The 23,607-nt window shown below is 38.3% G+C and overlaps 1 protein-coding gene across 3 annotated transcripts in view; it reads right to left on the minus strand.

The window, feature by feature from the left end:
* slc4a11 (solute carrier family 4 member 11) overlaps positions 1-23,607 on the minus strand; it is a 98,607-nt gene that overhangs the window by 39,909 nt on the left and 35,091 nt on the right. For all 3 annotated transcript variants that reach the window (XM_055158015.1, XM_055158012.1, XM_055158019.1), the window contains exons 4-7: positions 20,315-20,358; positions 16,566-16,794; positions 3,617-3,698; positions 2,579-2,702 (exon numbers count right to left, since the gene is read on the minus strand). In XM_055158015.1, coding sequence (XP_055013990.1) covers positions 2,579-2,702; positions 3,617-3,698; positions 16,566-16,794; positions 20,315-20,358 — 479 coding nt within the window. The remainder of the gene's footprint in view (positions 1-2,578; positions 2,703-3,616; positions 3,699-16,565; positions 16,795-20,314; positions 20,359-23,607) is intronic.

Below are 23,607 nucleotides of genomic sequence, written 5' to 3' on the forward strand. Positions count from 1 at the left end.
CCAAAAGGTAAATTCACAAATGTTGTATTTGGTATTATTAATTATTAACTAAACCCAAGAACTCACTGTACTGCAACATAATTTTGCATTTTAACCATTTTAATTTTAGCTGCCCCCATCTGTATTAATTAATATTGGCTCATAGAATGTTGTGATGCCATCTGAAACCCAGGAATAATATACATACAATATTTAATAGCTAAAATGTATATTGTTGAAATGCTATTTTTTGTTGTAATACAGTGACTTCTTGGTCTAGTCAGTAATAGAAGAGATCAGGTTCAAATGTGTGAATTGTATTTTTAGATATTTCATGGCAAAGTTATCAGCAGGAAAATCTGCCCCTTGCACCATCATATTCTAGAATCTGAAAACCACCACTATAAATACTACTTAAATCAGTGGTTAGAGCGAATGTCTATCATTTGTAGAAAAAAAAAATTGAATTGACAACACAAATCCAACTTATTTTGGGTCTGAAACTGCACTCCACTGCTGTCAAGTCCATTGAATATTTTGTGGTGTTGGGAATCTACAACTCTTAATTAATCAGATCCAATGCCTTCACTAAGGTTATTTTCTTTTTTAAGTGTGGCTTCAGCTTAAATGTGATAATAACACACATAGCCGCTCAATAAGCATTGCACTCAATAACTATTTCATGCAAATAATTTCAATTTTTGAAGTATTTATTATCATTACCAAACCAAGTATACAGCACTGTTAAGTGGGTGTCTGCTACATCATATTTTCCCAACAAATCTTACTTACAAAAGTTGATTCAAATAAAATGTTGAGTTATTGAAGATCGAAATGACTTGGGGAAGCATAGTTTATAGAGAAAGTTTTGAAGGCTGTTGCTTTGGCTTTATGAATTAAGTAAGGCCACTATAAGAGCAGTGGGAGTTTCTTTAAGGCCAACAACACATAAATGTGTCAACAGCAGAGCTCGGGGTTTGTTCACAGTGTAAATGAGAAATAGAAACATTTTAAAAGGTCATGCCTACTCAGCACATCCACTCTCTGCTTAAGAAGAAGAAAAGCCACAGATGCAGCTGTAAAGTCTAAATCGCTGGATTGCATATATTTGCCAACCAAAGGAATTCCTATTATCATCACCATCAAATATTTTTTCTTGTGGAAGCAGTCCCCATCAGGAGTAATTGCGACATAACCCTGCTTTATGCTTACTTGGGGCTAAGATTAATGTGTGCGAGAATGCCATTAGTGGTTGTGATTGCTGCCCATAAGATTTGCAGAGGGATAAATGGAGAAGCAGCAGGACAAAAGAGTGGAGTTCATGGGAAAATAAGATGGAAACCCAAAGGACAAAGTAAACAAACAGTGTAGAAATGGTTGGCTGGCTCATCGTCAGAGCAAAAGCCCCTCCACACCACCTGCACTTCAATGGGCAGAACAAATCACTGGAAACACGACCTACAGAAAGCCGAAGGGAGCGCCCGGCATTCCTCATCATTTTGTCCGTGAATTATTCCGGAATAGAACATACACTTCTTTTAGTGCATGCTGAATAAAGTATCTATTCTAGTTCTACTTTGGAAGAACTAGAAACATTTTGTTGAAAGGTATTCTAGGCTATACGCAAGCACTGCATAATTTAGCCTGAGGATATATACATATAATATAACTTATATGCTTAGTGAAGGAAATGTCTAAATAATTGCTGTGAAAGACTGTGAATTAAGTTGCTATAATACACTTTTAACTATACCATCGAGGTTCTTTTGATTTATAACTTACAATACATGGAAGACAGGATTCAAAGACAGAGGTTTAACAAATCTCCATGGAGACAAGCAAATGACAGGCTACCCAAGAGTAAAGTTGCATGTGCAATTTCATTAATTTTTCAACCATAAACAGCTTTCAGAATACAGTAAAAAGTCAGCACATACGAGTATTATTTACATTTCCTTCTAGAGAGAACACTCCCTCCACTGAACTATAAGTGATAAGTTGCTTTTAAACAGTGTGTGATTAATAGCCTATTTCCACGTTTGCCTCATAAAAACCTGGTTGTTTTTGATTAAAGCCCCAAACTCTCTGCTGGACCGATATATATTTAATAAAGGACAAATCTCACACCCGCAGTCTCACTTTGATTTGCATGTCAGTCCCGTTGTCGCTCTCCCATGGTTTCTTGTTATCTCCCGGGTAATAAAGGCAAAAATAATACTTAATTGGGCTCAGGACTGGTGCCTGTCTGGGAATACATTTGTAAGAAATGAGTAATTTAAAGTTTGAGCTGAATTTAAACAGACTACAGCCACACAAATCAGAACAAAAATTATATATTTGAGGGAGTCATGGCCAATTGGTCTATTCAATGATCTCGCCTGTTAAAATACACTTATTCATAAACCAGTTGATATGAGAAGCAAAATGGCAGCTGGTGGATAGGGTCTGGGAGACAGGAATGAGAGAATTAAGAAAAAGATGAATATTTAAGCTAAGTCATTTGAGCAGCAGTTATGAGATCTGCAAATGTCCTAATAATCCGGTAAAGGGGGATGAATGGCGGCTTGGTCTGTTGCTGCAGGGTGAAGGCGCCTCGTACCATTTTGAGTGGGGCCAGGACCAGGATGACATAGCGGACTTCACAGCAGTTTTCACCCCAGTTCTGTGGCCGCTCCAGGCGCGAGATGCACACGTGACGTCGCTGCAGACTCTTGACGTTACAGCTGGAGAGAGAGAGAGCGAGAGCGAGAGCGAGAGAGAGAGAGAGAGAGAGAGAGAGAGAGAGAGAGAAAGAGAGAAGGAGTGAGAGGGTAGAAACAGAGAGGAGGATCAGGGTTTTATAAATGTCAACGGCTCACCTGCCCTTCATTTCCATAGATTAACCTCTTTCTGAGCAGCAACAGTTAGGCCCTGCCATGATGCTCTTTAATGCCCACGTACTATGTAAATGTGTCAGTGTGCATACTATTATAACGTGCCCATTCAGTATTTTATATCACACATGTCTTGTTATATCGATGTGACCTCTAAAAACATATGTAATGTAAAAACTCACTGTGGAGTGAAATTGACTGTAAGAAAAACCAACCTCCATAGTCTATACCAAAGTCTGATCTAAGATTTCATTGCCTTGTTACATAATGTCATAAGATAAGCAATTACTGTTAAAAAACAAAACACTAAATTGCATATCATAAAATACATATATATAAAGAAATTAATTATAAATATTCTTAGTTACAATCATTGAAATACATTGTCAAGGTCATCTAATTTGTCTAATGTGTATTCATGCACATGCACCACATCAAAATCAGGACAAGACTGGGACTTCATCTAGAAATATACTTGGACAAGATCAGGACTGAACCAGGACTGGAACCAAACCAAGTCTAGATCAGGACTAAATGGGTGTCAACTAGAACCAAACCAAGAGTGTGAATGACACATCTTAAATCAACCAAAATAAATGGTGCTTTGCCAACTGTCACAGCTGTTAGTGTTACACCCAGGGCTGCAGTAGCTGTGTGCTGCCTGTTACCATAAAACATGAAATATGACCAAAACTATCCTAATATTGTGTGTAAAATGTGTGCATGTATTTACAGAGATTACACACAGTCTGAGTGAGTCTTACAGGATACAGAGCCACGACTGTTGGTATCGGACTCCTGTGGCTGTGGCTGTCACTCCCTGGATGGTCTCTGAGAGCAGGTGAACTGAGGACCAAGAAAACACATGTTAGTACAATTCAAAATATAGCGCCAATATCTTTATCTTTTTAACATCCCAACAACTGCTCAATATCTACGCAATGTTAATTTTTCATATAATTTTTACATATAATTCTTTTGTGTAGGTATTTAAAGGTACACTGTGTAACTTTTCTCGTAGACAAATGTTGCTCTGTCAAGAATTTCCACACTATGGCATTTAATTGATCTCCCTTCATATAGACATATAGCTAATGCCACAAGGCCAAGCTACAAGTTAGATCTATGGAGAGGCGTCCCCACTCACAGTAAGGATACATACAGGTGTTTTTGAACATTAAAACCACCTGCAATTTAACACATTTATGATAGATAGTTTAATACCATACTGTGGAACATTGCAGGCAACGCAAGACAAGCTGTGGTGGATCTTACACCAGGAAAGTTACATAGTGCAGCTTTAAACTCACGTATTAAATATAAATTCCCTTACTACGCAATGGTGTTGGCCAAAATCCTGTTCTAAATGTGCTTTCTCGTGGACTGTACCAGGCTTCCAGATAAGATGGCAAGATCAGAAGTGTCTAACGAGCTCTGCCTTCTGCTTTGGAGGGCACAGCGAGCTTCTGTGTTTGCAAACTCCGGTACAACAGCACAACTTAATAATGATGTCCGTCTTGCCCAGAAACACCACCAACGCTTTTAGCTACGGGGTTAAAACAACACAATTTTGCCTAGCACTGCCGTGTGTACACAAAACGACTCATTAAAGCGACCTGAAGTTGCAGCTAATAAGAGGAATCTCCCGTTTTCGAACATGAATAATTGTGTGTTTGGGGGGATTCTTTAGCAGCTGCAAGCCGGCGACTATCCCAAAATCCCACCCCTGGCGTCGGATGGCTTCCCGTTTGAAAATACTCTCCGGCTCATCAGAAGTGAGCAAATTACTGGGTGGAAATGTTTGGATCTCGTAAGCAGCGGGGACCATCATTTCCATATCATTCTTGATTTTTTTTTTCGATCTTTGTCTTTCTTTCTCTCCTCCCCTTGCCGTCAATAAAGTATCTCTCCCATTCATGCCAGAAAATGATGGGCGTCACCATGACAACAGTATCACAGGAAGAGAGAATAAGACGGAGGGGGCACATGGGGAAGAATGGATGAAAAGAAAGCTTGTAAGGGAAGAAAATGACAAGAGAGTCAGATAGACAGGCAGACAGACAGCTAACAGCAAACAGCAAAATATTCAAGAACGACTAACCGGGCTATGGGAATGAATATATACACGACAAGAATATGAAAACGAGTTAGACAAGGGGAAAGGGGACAGAGGAGTAGGAGACGGACTGCGATTCAATTCAATTAACGGCAGTGAGGCTGACAGCCATGTAATAATCAAAAACCATCCAATTTCTCATTGACGTCAAGGAGGGGAGAGAGGGAGAGAAAGGGATGAACAAAGAATGATGGCGTGATAAAGCAAAAAGGGAAAGTAAAGCAGGAGCTAGCAGTGTTAGCCATGTAGCTTTTTATTGACAAATGTTTGTGTTACGGAGAGACATGGCTTCACTGTGGGGAGTCATTTAAAGAGGGCTTCACAGCTTAGGTTTCAGAGCTGTATTCCTATTGACAAACAGGTCGATAGGCTCATGATTGGTCCGGCAACACCACTTGACTTTAGATGTGCCTTAAATCCCTCTAATGCTAATAAACAGCGATCAATATGTGAACCAGGTGTTTAATTTGATACTATTATCCCTATAACGTGTTTATCCACTCCACCATCTACAACATTAATTAAAAAGCTTGGGTGCAGACGCAGCTCTAATGCTACAGTCTTATGATTTATGGCATGCCACAAGTAATGGCTTCAAAACTGAAATGAGAAAATGACATTTGCCCATAATTTATAATATGGGGCTTCTTGTTTAATGTCACACTAGCAGTTTACTGTACACTGATGAAGAATTAATGAAGGATGCCAAACCTTAATATTCATTTTGATTAACTCACTATTTCAACACATATTTAAAGATAAATTATTGTACATCCTTGGTTAATCACTTACATCAAATACATTTATTTATTGAGCTATTAATTAGAGCCTGCAATTAAACCAAAAGGCAATATCCTATTCACCAAGGTCAAAATTACCCACTTACTTAAAGAAAAAAGAAAGTTAATGTTTCTAACAAAGTTTTACATTCGTTCTATGAATTTTTGTAGTCTATTCACTATCTATGTCAAGTCAATACTACAACAAAATAATTACGATGTCAAATGACAACATGCATCTCTTTATTGCTTTCAGAAATATTGCACTGTTGCCATAGTAATTAACAATTCAAAACAACATGTTCTCTCTTTTGAATGGTGAAAAGTCTTCAAAATGGCACCTTAAAAAGGAGGTTGAAACCCATGAATAGGACTGATTTAGCTTACAGCCTGAGACATATAGAATGAAATGTACAAAGAACGGTCTTCATTAGTCTGTTACTAGCCTGTAGTTACAGTAGACACATGCCTATTGGTTATAATGATGTGGTTTTAGCTAGTCCTAATCACCATGTTACCTGCTGCTAAAGCGACGCTCGTGAGAGGAAGTCAGGCTAAAGGTGTGATGGCTGTGATCAAGCGAGAGACTAATTAGGACACACCCATGTGATCAGTGTCAGTTATCTGAAGATTTCTGCTGCATTTCATCAGCTTTGGTTATGCAAACAAAGCTGAAGCCACAACCAGGAAACAGTAGAAAAAAGACGACGAGCAGCATATCAAATATGACAGACTTCAATGGAAACTGATGGAAAATATGAGCATGGAAAGACTGCATGGCTGGATTGGTCTTTTGATCTTGAGAATTTCTTTGAATGTATTAGACATGTGGCTTCGACCAGGAGAAAACATTGTTTCTGTGAAACACATGATAATATATTCATTTGGGGTACATGTGTTCAATGATTATGGTGAATGTAATGAAACTTGTGTTCTGACTCATGTAAGAGGTCTGTCTCTGCAGATATAGATACAAAAGATAAAAATAGAATCTACTGCTGTGTTAAAATCTATTACTAAACTTCTGGGTAGAGTAATGACTGAATTATTTGTAACAAAACAATGTAAAGTCTTTGTTTGTTTTGAGACAAGAGCTCCAAATTGTAGCTTTGGGCAATCATATTTTTCAATTAGTGGCGTTGTACTGTCAGGTAATTTCTTGATAATAGAAAGCAATTTCAGTGTTATTTTTATAGCATATTCCACTACTTGGAGCACATATTAATGTGTTGATGCCCCATTGTCAAGACTAAGTTAAGTACATGTAAAAGTATTTATAAAATATTTTGCCATTTTAATCTAAGAAGTTTGTAAAGAAAAAATGAAAGCATAACCTTACATACTGCTATAGTTAAGTTACCAACAGGTGTGTGAGGCCATGTGAGGTAACCCCTCAGGATGTGTGACAAAGTGCACATTCTATTGTAATCTACAGTAGAAACAGCCCATAAGCACTGATATAAATACTCTTAATTTCTTTATGTGACAGGCTGATTTTTATATGAGTGGAGAGTCAAAAGAAGACAGACAGTGTTGGCTGTTGGTGCGTGAAATGGCCTCCGCTGGCGTTGGCAGGGAGAATCTTTAGATTATGCTCAGAGGTGACCTCAATAAAATCTCCTGATCTTTTGCTGCCTAAAAGATTAACTGGTCTCAACCACTGTCAGGACACACACGCTACTCTGACACACACACACACACACACACACACACATACACACACAGAGGCACAGAGGAAATGATTGGTTTCCTTCAAAGCTTGGGTTGTGGAGGGCACTTTGAAGGAGGTGATTAAAACACAGAGGGCCCGTACAGCAGTGGCAGTGAAACACTTACTGTATATTAGGTTTGGGTCTGGGCCAATCACAATGCAGCACACGCATGTTATGAAGTCACGTGGGGATGAGAGGACTGCGAGGACTGGGTCAACTGTCTTATGTGGAGAGGAAGCGTGGTGCAAACTAAGCCCAATTATATAAGCAATAAGAAAAACACTCCAACAGCCATGGTAAAATATAAAGAGTCCATTTTTGCCTCCCAAGGACGTGCCTTCAGTTGTGAAACCATTTTAATTTTCTCTTGCTAATCATAGTGAGTCCACTCTGTATTCAGGCTGAAGCCCCCTTTTCTCTGGCTTTATAAAAGGCACTGATAACATTATTGGACAATGAGTCCGGTGGACGCAGGGCGTTGATTTGAGGGGCAGCTGAAGAGGCATCGCTATCTGTGACATGGGAGGCTTTGCTGGTGTGTGTAATCATTTGATGACTCAATGGATCGACCCAGTCCTGAGCGTGGAGAGCGACACAAGCGGCATACTGATGGTGATTGGTACAGAAGCACATCACTGATTGCAGCCTCACGGAGACTGACATTTTCATCCAATTAGCACAGCTTACCGTCATCAAAGAAAACGAAACTTTGAGAGTTGTCTGCACGCCGCGGAGAAGCAGGGGACAGAAAAACCAAGAGACTGTTCATTCACCTGTTGTTAGTTCATTTTAGATAAACACGCCATAAATGAGCAGTGTTCACCAGGACTCAAGGGCAGCAGCTGACCATCACAGCACTTGTCCAAAGAGCTACTAAAACCACTTCACATTGTCTCATGTTCAAACCAGCTTGAGTTGAATCTACATTACACAACTAGATATTGACAGAAGTTGTAATACTTGTGTTAGACTTCTGTGGTGCTTTCAATGGCCATCCCGACACAGGCATTGTGAACAGCTCGCACATAAATATCTCCAGTGAACAGAGCTTAATTTCCTGCCCTCCTTTACCTCATGCATATTAAATATCATTTCCCAGAGAAAATCCCTCACTGTCTCCTCTTTGTTAGGAGCTGTGAGATCCTATCTTGATTACCGTCTACAGGCTATTACCAGAAATTTGATTTTATCACAGATAGCAGTTTCATGTTGAGTGAAGAAACCCAAAGACGCAGATGAAGAGATCAAAATGAGGAAAAAAGTGACATCTATGGCCAACATTTTTCATGAGTTAAAGAGGTCGAATTAGGGCTTTAATTTAGTATTCGGATCATTTCTGCAGAATGTTCCGGAGAGATTTTCGCTGTGAAAAGTCATGCCGCCGGCTTGGAGGAGAGAAATTATTACAACAGAGAGGCATAGCAGCTCCATTTAAAAATACACAGCACCTTTCCTGGTGAAGCAAGATAATTATTAGCTGAATATTTATTGTACCTGTGGACAGACAGAAAACACACAGTTCCACGAGTTTATACGAGTCTTTGCAGTCTATTTGAAAATCTTTAGACTGCTAATGTCACAAGATAGTTAACCCTACATCATATAACTAAAAAGGGTTTGGAATGTGTGTACATACATGAAAATTATATAACTATATGCGCTGCTGTTTACTAAACAGTGCTGGGACCATCACTGACTCTTGAGATGTTTAAACCAAAATAAAAACTCTCTTACTTAATATCATTTGTCCCTCTGTGCTGTCCGTGGGTGCTTTTTCTATGATGGGAACAGACAAATTAATAAATAAACCCAGGGGAGGATTATGCAAATGGAGGTGACGAAGAGAGCCAGCAAGATCGATCAAAGGTGACAGCAATTTAGGGAGAAATGATGGTACAGTCACTGCAAATAGGGCACACAATCAGAGCGACACATAGCACCAGACAGTGGCTCAGGAAAATACAATTATACCATACATCACCACTGCTGCTATTGACAATTAGTCAAAATGTGGAAGGGACCCATCAGCTTCATTATTATTTTAATAATCAGCCTCACAGTCAATGTGATTTATAGATTGGGATGCACCGACCAAGCATAACATTACGACCACTGACCACGATCTCTCCTTTGTACCACTTGTTAGCAGTGAATTATATTACGGAACATTTAGGTGTAAAAGATAATGCATAACAATAACAAAATTCAAATAAGCCAAGGGCTGAGAAACTTCAATTGGGTCAATTAATCAATGAAGAAAATAATAAATAAGTACTAGCAAAGGTTAAAGTAAGTGTTGTCAACCTGTAGGATGTTGCTGGGTTTCAGATGACATTAGAGCATTCTTTAGGCCAAAAATATTGAATACAGACGGGTGGCAGATAAAATTAATATTGTTAAAATGCTATTTTTTTTGTAATATGGAAAGATGTAGGATTCAGCATTTACGAATTTCCCTTTTGGATATTTTAATGGAAACTTCAGTGTAATGAATAGGAAAAACTGTCTCTGGGAGTATGACATCATCACATCAAGAATCTGCAAACTACCAATAGGTGTTTAGTATAAGCAAAAGAATGCCACATAATACAGCATTGTGACAATCAGTGAATTAAGGACATATAAAGAGACTGATGCTGGCTGCTTTGTGGGATTGGGACAATCTGTTGCATCATCGGCAAATGTATTCTGCCCAAATCCCAGAGCGGCACCAAAAAACAGGACATGTTCAGCTGGTAAAAAGAAGGGTACTCCTCTGTTGAAGTTGTAGCAGGACTAATTATCTCGGTGGTTCTTTCATCTTTTTCATTTCTTTAATTCTTTGTTCCTTGGGCGCTGGTTATAATCGTGGCCTATTCTCTTTATCTCACAGCTGTACAGTATTACGCTCCAAATGAGCTGGTCGCTTCACCAGCTGTAGCACCTCGAGATACGGTGGGAATTAATACCTGCAGAGATGTGTCCCATCGATAACATACTTAGGCTCAAAATGAATGTATTCCCCCAAGAAGAGCCTTTGTCCCCCTCACAGGATATTTCCTTCTCTCTGTTCCACATCAGGATCACACACTTCGGAAACTAGGAATTTGGCAGCACTCACACATGTACTGTTTGACGACGGCCAATAAGTTCTGCCAATATTTTTTTAGCTGGACAGATTTAGATTATATCTGTATATGTCATTTAAATTTACTACGAACACACCCAGAGCCCTTTTTTTACCATAAACATAATAGAGCATTTTACATTCATTACACTTCACATTTGTGCCATTATCTTGTTGTGCAAAAATCTTCAAATTAAGCATATTGTCTATTATTTAGGCATATATCCCCCGATATATTAGCCAACCGATTCTACTAGAAACACAAACTTAGATGTCAAGAAGTGACGTCAAGATCAATCAGACCAATCTTTATCATAAGATCATTTACATTCCCTATTTGTGGTTTTAAATTCAAGTACGTGATATGCCCTACTCCCAGATGGAGACCAGGAACAAGATTCATCTATTAATTACATAATAATAAATATCCAAGTGAAAAATCCACAAATGGTGAACCTGATCGAAATAGACTTTGAACTCACTATAATTCCCCCATCTCCATCAAATCCTGTAGGCCTGTATAATACTGTGATATCATCTGAAACCTTGCATTAATCTACAAAGACCTTCAGACACTCGAGTTTCTCTAAAAGGGACAGAATAAATGATTTCCATTTAGCAAGGATTAAAGGAATTTCAAGTCAATTTAAAGTGCAAAGCTGTAGGATTATATAAACTCTAGTAAAGTGTGTGTTTGTTTTTATTACATTTCCTATATTATATCCATCATTAAAGAACAGCTCAGTTCATTTTTATGTTTTGATTTGAAGATAAAACATTGTAAAAATGATTTCTTGCATAATCTGCATACATACTGGTTACATAATTTGCAGCACAATTAGGAGCTCCTATGTTCTTTGTTTATGTTTGCTTTGTTTAAGTACAATGTATTTTCCAATTGCTTGAGAGAAGTGAGGAGAGCTACTGTTGAACAACTACATACAATACAATATAATACTCATAATCTTGGGTAAAAGAGAATTCATATGGATTAGAGGTGCATTTTGGCTATTTTTATGGGATGAGATATTGCATTTTCCTGATAACTTTGTGCTGAATTTGAGAAAATCTTTGAAAAAAAGATGCAATACAGGTCCTTTGCTCCACTTGTTTAGAACAGTAATGTTTGCAGTCACTAGTAAATTTTGAAATAATCATCTGTTTTAAGTTGCCCTTTATGCATCTTATTTCACTTCAAAATTGCTAATGCCAGCAATCAATTAAGCATTTCATCACTGAGAGCTGAGCAGTCAAGATGGCTGCCCAGTCAAAGATTCCCCTCTCACGTCTCTTTGTGCATTGTGGCATTGAAAACAGTGGAGTAGCAGCCAGCGCCGCAGCTCAAAGCCTCAGAGCCTGAGACAGCCATTTGAAAAGCCAAGTGACTGATCAATGGCAGAAGTCAATTATCACCTCTCCATGTGTCAGAGGCTACAAGCCTGCACCTCTCCTGTGTACCCATCAACTACAGAAGCCCACAGACACCAAACCTAGTGATACGGGCAATGTGTGTATCCCTGATATGAGACCTATTTGCATATAAAGCTTAAGTCTTTTCATTTTAAATATGTCAGTATTAAGGGTGCACGATGTAACCTATCTACTTGTCTTTATGGAGATGTTATTGCTTTAGCTAGAATATTCCACAGTATGGCAACAATCTCCATGCAGACAAGCAGGTGATGCCATTAGGTGAATTCACAGGTCAAATCTATGGAGAGGCGACCCTACTTACAAAAACAATGCCTGTATTTTGAGCATTCAAACATCAGTAATGAAATAAATAGGGATGAACCGATTCAATACTGGTACTGCATATCAGCGCCAATACTGAGAAATTTTCTGGATAGATGTTCAAATGAATGAATTTTACACAAAAAACAAAATAATTATGATGGTACTTTTCCTGTGTGACCTCTTGGGGGGTTGTGTTAGACCCTTGAGTCATGGATTTGCCCAAGGTTTCTTTCTACAGACTAACATAAAATTTTATTGAATTGAACTGAAAAAAATGAAACTACAGACTAAGTTTAGACAAAAATTATGTCATAATCAGTAGACCAGGATGTGTAATTAGGTCGACGTGACCTCTATGGCCCGCACTCACACCTGCACAACTGAACTGGCCCACAGCCCCATCACATCATCACACAGCACTGTTTGTAGCAGATATTTATGATACATGCTCCTCTGTGAGCTTATGGATATAATAACAGCATTACTGTCACCGTCCACAGTCATTATTCAAGGTAAGCGGGATTTTGCCATGTGTGAGTTTATTCACTGTTTTCCTCATATGAGTAACATCAGTGCGTGCACACAGGGCTTGTATATTAAAGTCATGCGTGTGCACGTACATTTGCAACCATGTCGTGCTTTGGGCCACCCCCTCCAACCGAGCCAAAGTTTGATTGTGCTCACACTGGACAAATATACCCCACTTTAGGTGCTATCCATGCTTGGTTACTGTTCTAAAGTCCTAGTGTGAGTGCACCCTTAATGTTTGATACATTTTAGAATGTTGTTTTGGCTGCTTTGTTATTTGATATATTTTAGAATGTTTAACTTATCACGTTACGTCTGTGCGCAGTCCACTCCTTATTGTGGGCTGCAAGAAGCACTCACACATGTGTGATTGTTTTGTTTTCCTCGTTCGCATGCCGAAATATTTGCCTACAAAGTGGGTGCACTGTAGAGCCCTGTTCTCTGTACTGGTTAACATCGGGTATCGGCAATTGCTTAAAGTCACAGAATTGAAATTAGTATCAGAAGTGAAAAAGCTGGATTCGTGCATTCCTAGAAATACATGCTAGAAAGATCAATTTAATGCTATACTGACAAATATTCCAGGCAAAAAATTACATCTTTATAAGGACAAGCAAGTCACCAGAAAAGTTATGCAGTACACCTTTAACTGGATGGTTCATAAAGCAATAACATAATAAACAACCATATTTCCCACAACTAAAAATGACTTTGCACAGAGCTACTTTGTGGAAACCCAGCTATAATGTGAGCTTATTGTAGAATACATTAAAGTGAAACTATGATATGAACTAAAAATATTTCGGCGTTGTCTTAGCAGCCCAAAGCTTTAGCTGAGGCTGCTGCTGGAGAGAAAGGGATACAGAGTTATGTAACAGAGCAGACTGGAGCCGCTTTAATGGGCTGAGCTCAGACCAGAGTGAAAACACAGTAATGTGACAGCACCAGAAACCAAAACGAGAGCCATACACCTGCACCTGAAAGCAAGTAAAAAATTATGAACAAAAAAGTTTAAAGGTGTGATAGGTGTTAAAGGTGAATGAATGGTCAACTGTTTATTCGTCTTTATGGAGTTGCTTTTCTTTTACCTAGAATGTTCCACAGTAAGTTATTAAACATATCTACTTAGCGTTAGTTTATTACGGTGTTGTTTTTGCTCTAAATTGCCTTGAAAAATAGGTATTCCTCCTGTGAGTGGGGATGCCTCTTCACTGAACTGACTAGTAACTTGGCTTGGTGACATCACTGGCATGTCCCCATAGAGATATACAAGTTTAATGTAGTACTGTGGGACATTCTGGGCAATCAATAACATATTTATGGAGATAAACAGGTGATCGACCCTCTGGAAAGACATAAAATGAAGGACAGTTAAAGTAGAGTTACATGAGCTGCCATCTAACCAGCCTGGTCCAGTCTGATGAGCTCTTGTTGACTCATTGATCCTCATTGTTAGTGAGCAAAAAGGAAAGTGATTGGTCTATCACAGCTGTTAGATTTGTTAGTCCTGTTAGAGAACAGTTTGTAAAGCCTGAAAACAAAGCCAAAACTGAGATAGTGTCAGAGTGTTCAAAGGTTAATATGGATTGGTTCCTAATGAAGACTAAGCAGATCAGCAACCTGAATCTGTATTCTGAGAAGACACACTTTTGAATAAATATAAGGTTCTAAACATTGTACAGGGCATTGTAAAGTCAAATTAAAGTAAGAAAACCATACTATACCAGCTAAATGCCCTGCTTAAAGAGGGGGTATTATGTAAAATCAAAGACCTTTTTTTGTTTTCTACCATGTTATAGCATTGTTCCCTCATCAAAAATATGCCTGAAGAGGTTTTAGATGTCATCCATGCATGTTTCAGTAATCTCCTCCTTACATTTAACTGTAAGATTCTGTCCAGTGCTGCACCCACAAGCCTACGTGATCCATGCTCCCACACAATTTCCCACAAATATAAAACAACATGATACAAAACTGTACACAACAACTTGACAAACCTGATGTGATGTGCAGTACTTTCATTAACATGCTGATTGTTATGTGATACTGATCTGAAGGGGGGGTCACTTAGCGAGGAGAGCAAAGGGCATGAAGACTCAAAACATGCAAATATAGCAATTTCAAAACAATAAAAGATAGCATTGTGATCTAAATAAGTTATGTTAGCATTTAATACCCTATAGACCTCATATACCCCCTCTTTAATTACTATGCCTATTTAAATTGATCCTGGTCTTTGCAACCCCTTTGAAAATTTTAAGGGAGAAAACATCTTCGCAAATCCAATTACAGGTAAATGACAAATGATTTGAAAAGCAAGAGTCCAAAACCACTCCACAAAGAACATGAATGTGGCTCTTCTGGCTAACAATGTGTTACAACTACACGGGAGGCGGTTTCTGGGGAAAAACAACTACAGAAAATGACTACCAATCTCGGCAGAAACCTGGTGAGGAAAGCTTGTAAAATACAACACCCAACAAGTCAGAGAGAAAGACAAAATGTTATATTCCACACATTTTCAAATCCAGATGTTTTTTCCTTGCTACACTGCCATTTAAAAGCCCTTCAAACTGCCGGTCAAACAGACAGAACAGCGATGGAACTGGTTTGAAGTGTGTGACTTGTGCTCAGTGCTGTGTCTCAGCAGGGGGCACATGTTTGTGGGTTAAGAGCCTGGTGCTGCCCTGGTCCTGGTTTGATTGTGCGGGTCATCCTCCCTGTCACACTGTATTCTTTGTGTCTACTTTCACCAAAGGACTGCACAATTGAAAAACAGAAAATCGAATCGCAATTTTCGGACAAGTATTACGATTATAACACGATAGATTTGCAAATTAGGTTTTAAAATTGTCATTTTACAAAGCATATTTTAAACATGCCTAAGAGCAATAACTAATCTAATGCAAGAATCCAAAGCATTTCACAACAGTTTGTAAGGGGAAAAAAATTAATAGATTTGGGGTTTTTTTGTTATTTGCAGTGGCCATTGTATTGCTAAAAAAATGCTACTTCTGCAATTTGTGACTCAAACTGCAAATGACATATTGTGCAGCCCTACCACATGCTGTTTTTTATGTATTACACACAGAGTATTGTGGCACAAACAATCCCTATTTTAATTGTTTTATTTAATATATTACATTAAATATAGAGATTAAACATACTGTAGTTACTTCTATTTGTTTATCACAATAGTACAACCATACCATGTCATTTATGTCAAATGTTTGTGTTCCACTTGCTTTTAGACTATAGAGCTAAAACAGACTATGAGGGTAGGCCTGTCACAATAACACATTTTGAAGCACGATATATTGCTTTAGAGACATATTGCAATAAACGATCAAATTAAAACTACTTTATTCCACTGATTTAGATTAAATAAAACAAGAATCTCAATAAAACATTTTAAAATATACAGGCCTGTGCTGTAGCAAATAAATAGCCAAATGAAGAAATAATTAGCCATAGAACTGAACAGTTTAAAGCTCTTCTGGGGATTGGTGTTTCGAATTAGCCTTGACTATAAACACTGTGATACCTGCATCAGATTACTGAATTATTAATCTATGGTTGTGTATCTATTCAAACAATAAATAAAAATAATAAATAAATAAATGATAAATCAATATAGTACTAGTAATTATTGTGTCAGGCCTATATGTGGGGACACCATAGTCTCCTGTATTGAAGATAAACTCTGTGCCCCATGCTCTGACTTTGTGTTCTTACCGTTCACCTCCTGAGCTCCTGCGTCTGTGAACAACATGCTCATGACCTCCTCGAAGTTGCAGCCAGGCTCCGAGGCGTGTGCGTCCTGGGACACGTGGTGCAGCATCCTCTTGAGCACGTCGTCTAGAGATGCAGCTGTCTCGTCCAGGAGGATACTCGCCCGGGCCAGGAAGCCATCCAGGTCTCTATGTGCTCGCACCTCCTCCTCAAAGTTCATCAGCTTCACATACTGCACAGCAAGGGAAGGGGGTATTGTGAGTTTACACTAAAGCTGTTTTATATAGACTTAGACTTAAACTTTATTGATCAGCAAGGGAAATTACTTCGCCACAGTAGCTCACACATCACAATAAATATAAAAAAGAGCAAATATATAAATGGTAATTATGAATTCAAAATAAGTGGCCAAAATAGCAAGAGACTGGTGTCAAATGAAATAAAGCATAATTAAGAAAAAAAAATAGAGAGAAATATAGTAAATATATCACGGCTATACACAAGAGGTTGTAAGGAAAAACAAAGGCTAAGATTAAATAGTGGTCAACATTATCTATTAAATAAGGGTCAGTTGTATAGTTGTATATGGTTTGAATGTAGTCCTGTATCTCTCACTGCTTGAGGTGAGCAATAAGAGCCTGTTTTATGCATGCTGACCGACCAATACATCGTTTACTCTTGCCAAGACATGCAAAAGTGAGCAATTAATCCAAGTTTAATTGAATGAAAGCGCAGGAGTTTCAAAACGTCAATGGTCATCAACTTGGGTCTTTTTTATTTACAGTCATACTTTTGCTCTGTCATTAAAAGTATGTGGTTTGGAGCAGAGTTCAGACTTTGTTTGTGTTAAATGTCACAGAAAAGTCTGTCATACAATTAAGATGAATGCATAGACTGTATATATATATATATATTATATATATATATATATATATATATATATATATATATATATATATATATATGTGTGTGGACAATGTATATATCAGTGGACATAGCTAACGAACTAGCCGCAGTGTGCCAAATAGGAAGTTCGCCAGGAGGCTCTTCCGGCTCCTTCTGACCCTGGCTCCAATTGACATACATTAGGATCTTGTCGCCTCTCTCTCTGTACCTGCTGCAGTGAGCCTCGTCATTTTGGTCGTAAAATAATCGTATCAACCTGCTCTACATGATCCTGTTTGTTTTTTTCCGCTATTCTGTTCATCAAAAAAATCCTATTCATAACATAGAGCCTGGCTCCAGATTCGCTCCTGTAACCGTTAGCATTGTGAGCCTCATTTGAGTGGAGCTGAACGCTATGGGTGACATCACACTCGCTTAGTCGACTTCTTTTATACAGTCTATGGTTGAATGTCAATGCTTAGTCCAATGCAAGGCAGGTCATTACCTCTGTTTTATTCTGTCTTTCCATCTCAGTTCTTATTAGGGTCCCAGTTTACTTCCCCATTTGTTTGTTTCATTACTAATGTCAACCTGTATGAAACAATATATCTGCTGTTTCCTTGATAGCCACTATTCAACAAAGCGCCGACTACTTGAGCATGCTAAAGATTAAATATTTAATTGTTTCACATATTAATATTACAATGAACTGTTTGATTCTAACAGTCAAATCCAGGAAGAAAAAAAACAAAACAAAAGTAGAACATGCTACATAAGAACTTGGATGATTACCATGAATAAAACAATGCTATATTAAAAGAGACATACATTTATGCATAGAGTGAGTACAGAATGGGGCTAATTGAATTCACATATACAGAGTGCATTGCAGGAGATCCCAGGGTTCATTAAACATGGCTGGCATTTTCCTGATCATCCAGGCTTAAGAAGAGCTTTACATTAGCCAAGCAAGTCTATTCTGACAACAGTGGAATCAGCTGGTTTAATATTGTTGTGATTTACAGAGTAGTAGTTTCAGTAACAGGTTAGATACAATTCATTAGTTCTAGAATTGTGAAAATAGTACCATTGCCATAGTTATTAAATAGTTAAAATAAAATATTATACGTTTAGAGCATGGAAAAAGTCCTCAAAATGTTTCATATATATCAAGAAGCTATGACTAGGTATTTTATGTTTGGAGAAGAACTCTTGTAACTGTAACTTGAACAAATAATTATTTTTGATCAGCACCAGAAGTTAGTGAAAATTTGGCCCATCGCCCCAAATAAGAATCAATAAATGTAAAAATTTTAATATGACAGAATGAATATAACAGCAATAACAGCAATATTGATGTACATATTTCTATATTTATACTGGACACTCTCTGGCAGTCCAAATATTTGTTAAAATGTTAAATTAACATAATACAATGATGGAAGAGGTATTTAAAAGCTTACTAAATGCAACCCTGCTCTGTGTTGTGCTAAAATGCATCAGGTAATCAAGTAGTAAACAACAATTTGTAGACAAAAGCTACTGGCAGCCTTATTTCTCTGAGTCTGCTTTAACAAACCAGCAGAGTACAGCTGTCTGTCAGGAAATAATTTTTATTCCATAAACACAAGTGTAGCTCAGCAGGAGGGCCAGACGTCAATCACTCCTGCCCATCACTTTAACTGCACACACACAAACACATGAACACACAAGTCTCTGTCTTTATTATCTTTTTTCTAATTTGTTTTGCACTAACTCTAATGTCAGCGCACCACATAGGGCCAATGGGGCAGGCCGTGTGCTTTAAAATGGCAGCAGCTTGACTCATCAGATGCAGTCTCTGTTGGAGCAGCAGATTCGGGAGTCACCTCTGAAAATGAACCACTGGACGCAGAGGAAAACCGCTCGATTAAGAGCCCAGACACCCAGCGGCCCATGATTTTATTGATTGAGAAATTGACAGAATTTCTGAAGAAGAGTGGACGCCATGCTGTTCTTTTGAGAAGAGAAATCCCCATCGGCGGAGCTGCTTTTGTGCCCTGGTGAATGCAGCACATTTCATTCTCTTTTTGATTGTTGTGTTTCTAATATTACGTCCTATAAAAATAATCATCAAGCATGCTATAGCCAAAACAAGTGAAAATAGTTAAACAAGCTAACAGATGCCACATGAATTCGCATATAAACAGATCTCAAAGCAAAAAATTGGCAGAGTTAATAAATTGAAATGGACAAAACAGACGGGTAGAGCAAACAAACAATGTGTGAAAGCGAATATGAAGATTAGAGTGGAGATCCGGGCAAGCTGTTGGCAGAAACACGCTCCACAAACTCTCAGTGTGACAGGTTGTTTGACAGGAGGCTAACGCAGGGTTACCGCGTTTAACTAATGCTCTTTGGGTGTTACATCAGAGGCCCTGAACAACCACAACGCACAGATTTAAACCACCAAATGTCTATGTTCGTGAATGAGGAGCTTTGCTTTCACTCAGTACATGGGATTACTGTGTTTTTATATGTGTTTGGATGTTTGACTTCACAAGCATGTTTTTTTGTTGCATTGTTACTAGGACGCCACCATTTTGCAGTCATTGCTGGTACAAACCAAACCTCCTGGCTCTCCTCCTAAAAAGCACACCTTCACCAACTTAATTACTTCCACTTAATTACTGCTATTCTCTGCCGACCAAACTTCTCTTAAAAGGATCTTAGATCAAAGAGACTCCTGATGATTTTCTACATCTATTTCCATTTTAAGAAGAAGCAAAACAAAAAGACAAGTTTTATTTTGAATTGACCAGACCTTTTCTCAGACAAATGTGACATACATTAAAAACCCATAAAAAATATAAAAGAGAGTTCCTTACCCTTCGTGATGTGTTGAGTAACACACATCCAGAGTCATCAGCATCTGTAGAGACAGAATACAGTATAGTAAGAACAACTATAATCTGCACAAGGTTAGCTGTCTTACACTTACATATATTATAATACAAAGATCAGGTGAGATGAGGCAGGCAAATCTCCAGAAGTTAACATTTTAGATAATGTGTATTGTTTCATTCATGATTTAAATTAATAATTAATAATAGACTCATTTTATAAACCATAGTCATCTGGATTATAAACAGATGCTAACACATGTCTTGAGGTGGAAAAGAGATTTAATCAAAGCTCAGTTTCATTACTGAATCAAAATGAGATTTTATTTGTACATCTTTACCTCTATCAAGAGACACAATTGACATAACAGTTTAACTAGCCGACTAATCCTAATTTGTTGCAGCCCTACTAACAAAGCCATAATAGTGTTTTAATAAGAGAATATGTTAGCATGTATTTAAACAAACAGTTGGCATGTTCAAAGTCAACATTACCATGCCACATTTGCATTTATAAGCAGCAGTACAACATCCATAATTGGTGCTGCAAATTGTAAAATAAGGATCACAAGTGACTGCTGAGGACCCTACAGAGGAACTGGGTGGAGAGCTGGGTTTCTAACAGTGAGGAAAATGTCAAGAGCAGGAGTCTAAGAGCTCTGACTGAACAGGGATTGGAAGTTTCACGTTGATAAGGTTTTAATACACGTCCACAGAGTCCAGGCGACCAGCAGATAAAACACAAAGGTCGGATTTTCCCAGTGTCAGTGAAGAGGACACGGGAGGAAGTAGCTTTTATGTTTGGGAACAATCAGGGCAAATTACTGTTTTCATCACATTGGAGTCTGGTGTAACTAGTCCCACCGACTCTCATGAAACGGTCTGGCACTGCAGTTACGTAATACAGTTATCGCTAGTATTTTTTTTTTACTGTGGCAGCGAGGATGTGATTAGGTTACCATGGGCTTTTCCTCCTCTGTGTCGGCTCCATCTGCAAATCAATCTGTGCTTAACTCCTCCCTCGGGCTGGGGTGGGGGAAAAAGGGCAAGGAACCCCCTTTTTAACAAGCCAATAAGCCCAGGGAAAGCGCCGGGAGATCACAATATCAATAATCCAGACAGTAGAGAATGGGAGGGGAGCTTTGATCACTCTAACCCTGCAGGCAGTGCTGGTACAAAGGTGCAGCCGGCAGCTCCACCTGTGATGGGACCGAGGCGTGATGTGGCGGATTGTGTTCAACAGAAATCCACGGTGAAAAAAAAGAGCATGATGCTCAACTGATCTGGTCCCAAAGGAGAGAAGGGGGGGCGAAGCTGTAACGGATGTCAGCTCTTAAGAGGTATATTTCTATTCATATGAGATTAGCTGCTTCAAATGTTCACATACTATATTATCTTCAGATTTGTTTTAAGTAAAATGCTTGTTTTCCAGGTAACATCTGGCTTGATCAATGAGCATTTACAACAGTTGAATGTATCATTGCATGACGTAAGATGAGACATGTTATAATGCAAGATGATGTAATGCTATTGGGTGGGGTGGGATTAAATAATAACTCAGTTAATGAAAATAATACAAATACATAAAAAAATGTTTTTGTCTAAATGTAAAAAAGTAACACAGAATTTGACTAAATAAAAGTCTAAAAAAACACAAATTGAATTATTTGTGTGCTTGGTTGGCAGAAATATAAAGAGACAGACTTCAAACTAACAGAAGTCTCAAGAGGGACCGCTTTGAACCAATGGGATCACATCTCTCACACACAGTCAGAAATAATTGATAACAATAGCATGTTTTAATGACCTCGATCAATCGTTGAGCGCAGCATTAATCACATGACCTGAATCACATGACACAACGGCGCGCTGGGGGTTTAAATGGAAATGATACGTCTGCCTGTAGAGGTGATTTATGCTGCTGTGGTCGGGGAGAGCACTGTACATCTGTGGGCTATGTGCATGAGGACACACACGCGCCTCAGCTCTGAAGGAGTGGATACAATACGATCAGTCAATCTGCATCTGGGCTTTTGTGCCGTTCAAATGTATTTAAATGATATCAATAAAAGTTACTCTGTGTGAATAATTATGTCTACTATACAATTTTTATCTGTCCTCCACACTCATTTCTTCTTTAGATGTCTCTGGTGCAATGCTTCAGGAGAAGTGGGTAACCGCAGTGCAGGGCTTGGGCTGGGTATTGCCAAACTCCATACTTATCTTGAGACAGGGTTCATGGGTTCGTGTTTTGTTTTGTTTTTATTTAGAATAACAAAACGCATTGAAATGTCATGCTCACAATGCCCGTAATGCCAAAACATATGAATAATGCACAATCCAGCAAGTAGTTAAGAGTATAACTATAACAATTTATAATGAATTACCATTGCTCAAAAGTATTGATATGCGCATTGGCAAGAAGTCCATAAAAATATATTGCTGTATCGATAGTGAGTGCATTCAAAGAGCACCCTTCTCCAAATCAGGAATACCACACTGAATGGTATAATGGAATAATATAAACTTATAAACTTAACTCAAAGCATAAAATTACCCAGGCTAACAATAAATATCTATTAAGGGGGTAAGTTGGTAAGTTATAGACACAAAATGTTTGACTTGGAGCAACTAAACATTTGACCTTGCAGCTCATGGAGTTGCTCAAATTTGACAAGTGCATTTTTTTATTTTTCTTAAAGGTCCATAGCGTAACTTTACAGGCAAAGGTTCCATCACCTGCTTGATAGTTTGGGCTGGAATGTTCTACTACAATATGGCAATTAACTTATGTATCCCCATGGAGACATCACCAGGACAAGTTACAGGTCAGATCTGTGAAGAGGTGACCCCAGTAACAGCAAGAATGCATGTTTTGGAGTTTTTTTTCAATTAAACAGGAGCGTAATGAAATAGATGCTAGATAGAGATTTAATGCTATACTATGGAACATTCTAGGCAATTAATAACAGCACCATGGAAACAAGAAGGAGACAGACCAGAAAGGTTACACAGTGCACCTTTAAACATTCAGATGAATTCATGTCTACAGCACATGTAATTTAATGTGATACTAAATATTTTAATATTACAAGAAACCTAACCTCAACATCTGTTATCATCGCAGTATTTTATGGCTCTTTGTGGTAAAAAAAAAAAAAAAAAAGGATTAGAAGAAGATTTTGATGCCTTGTAGTTGTCCTGTGTGGATAGGGCAGGCAGCAGGAGCCTTGTGTTTAGTGTAAGGAGCTCAGTACTCCCAGTGTCATCTCACTAAA

This window comes from Boleophthalmus pectinirostris, unplaced genomic scaffold (genome assembly GCF_026225935.1).
Source record: "Boleophthalmus pectinirostris isolate CB_2022bp ecotype Guang Dong unplaced genomic scaffold, ASM2622593v1 HiC_scaffold_10, whole genome shotgun sequence".
NCBI lineage: Eukaryota > Metazoa > Chordata > Actinopteri > Gobiiformes > Gobiidae > Boleophthalmus > Boleophthalmus pectinirostris.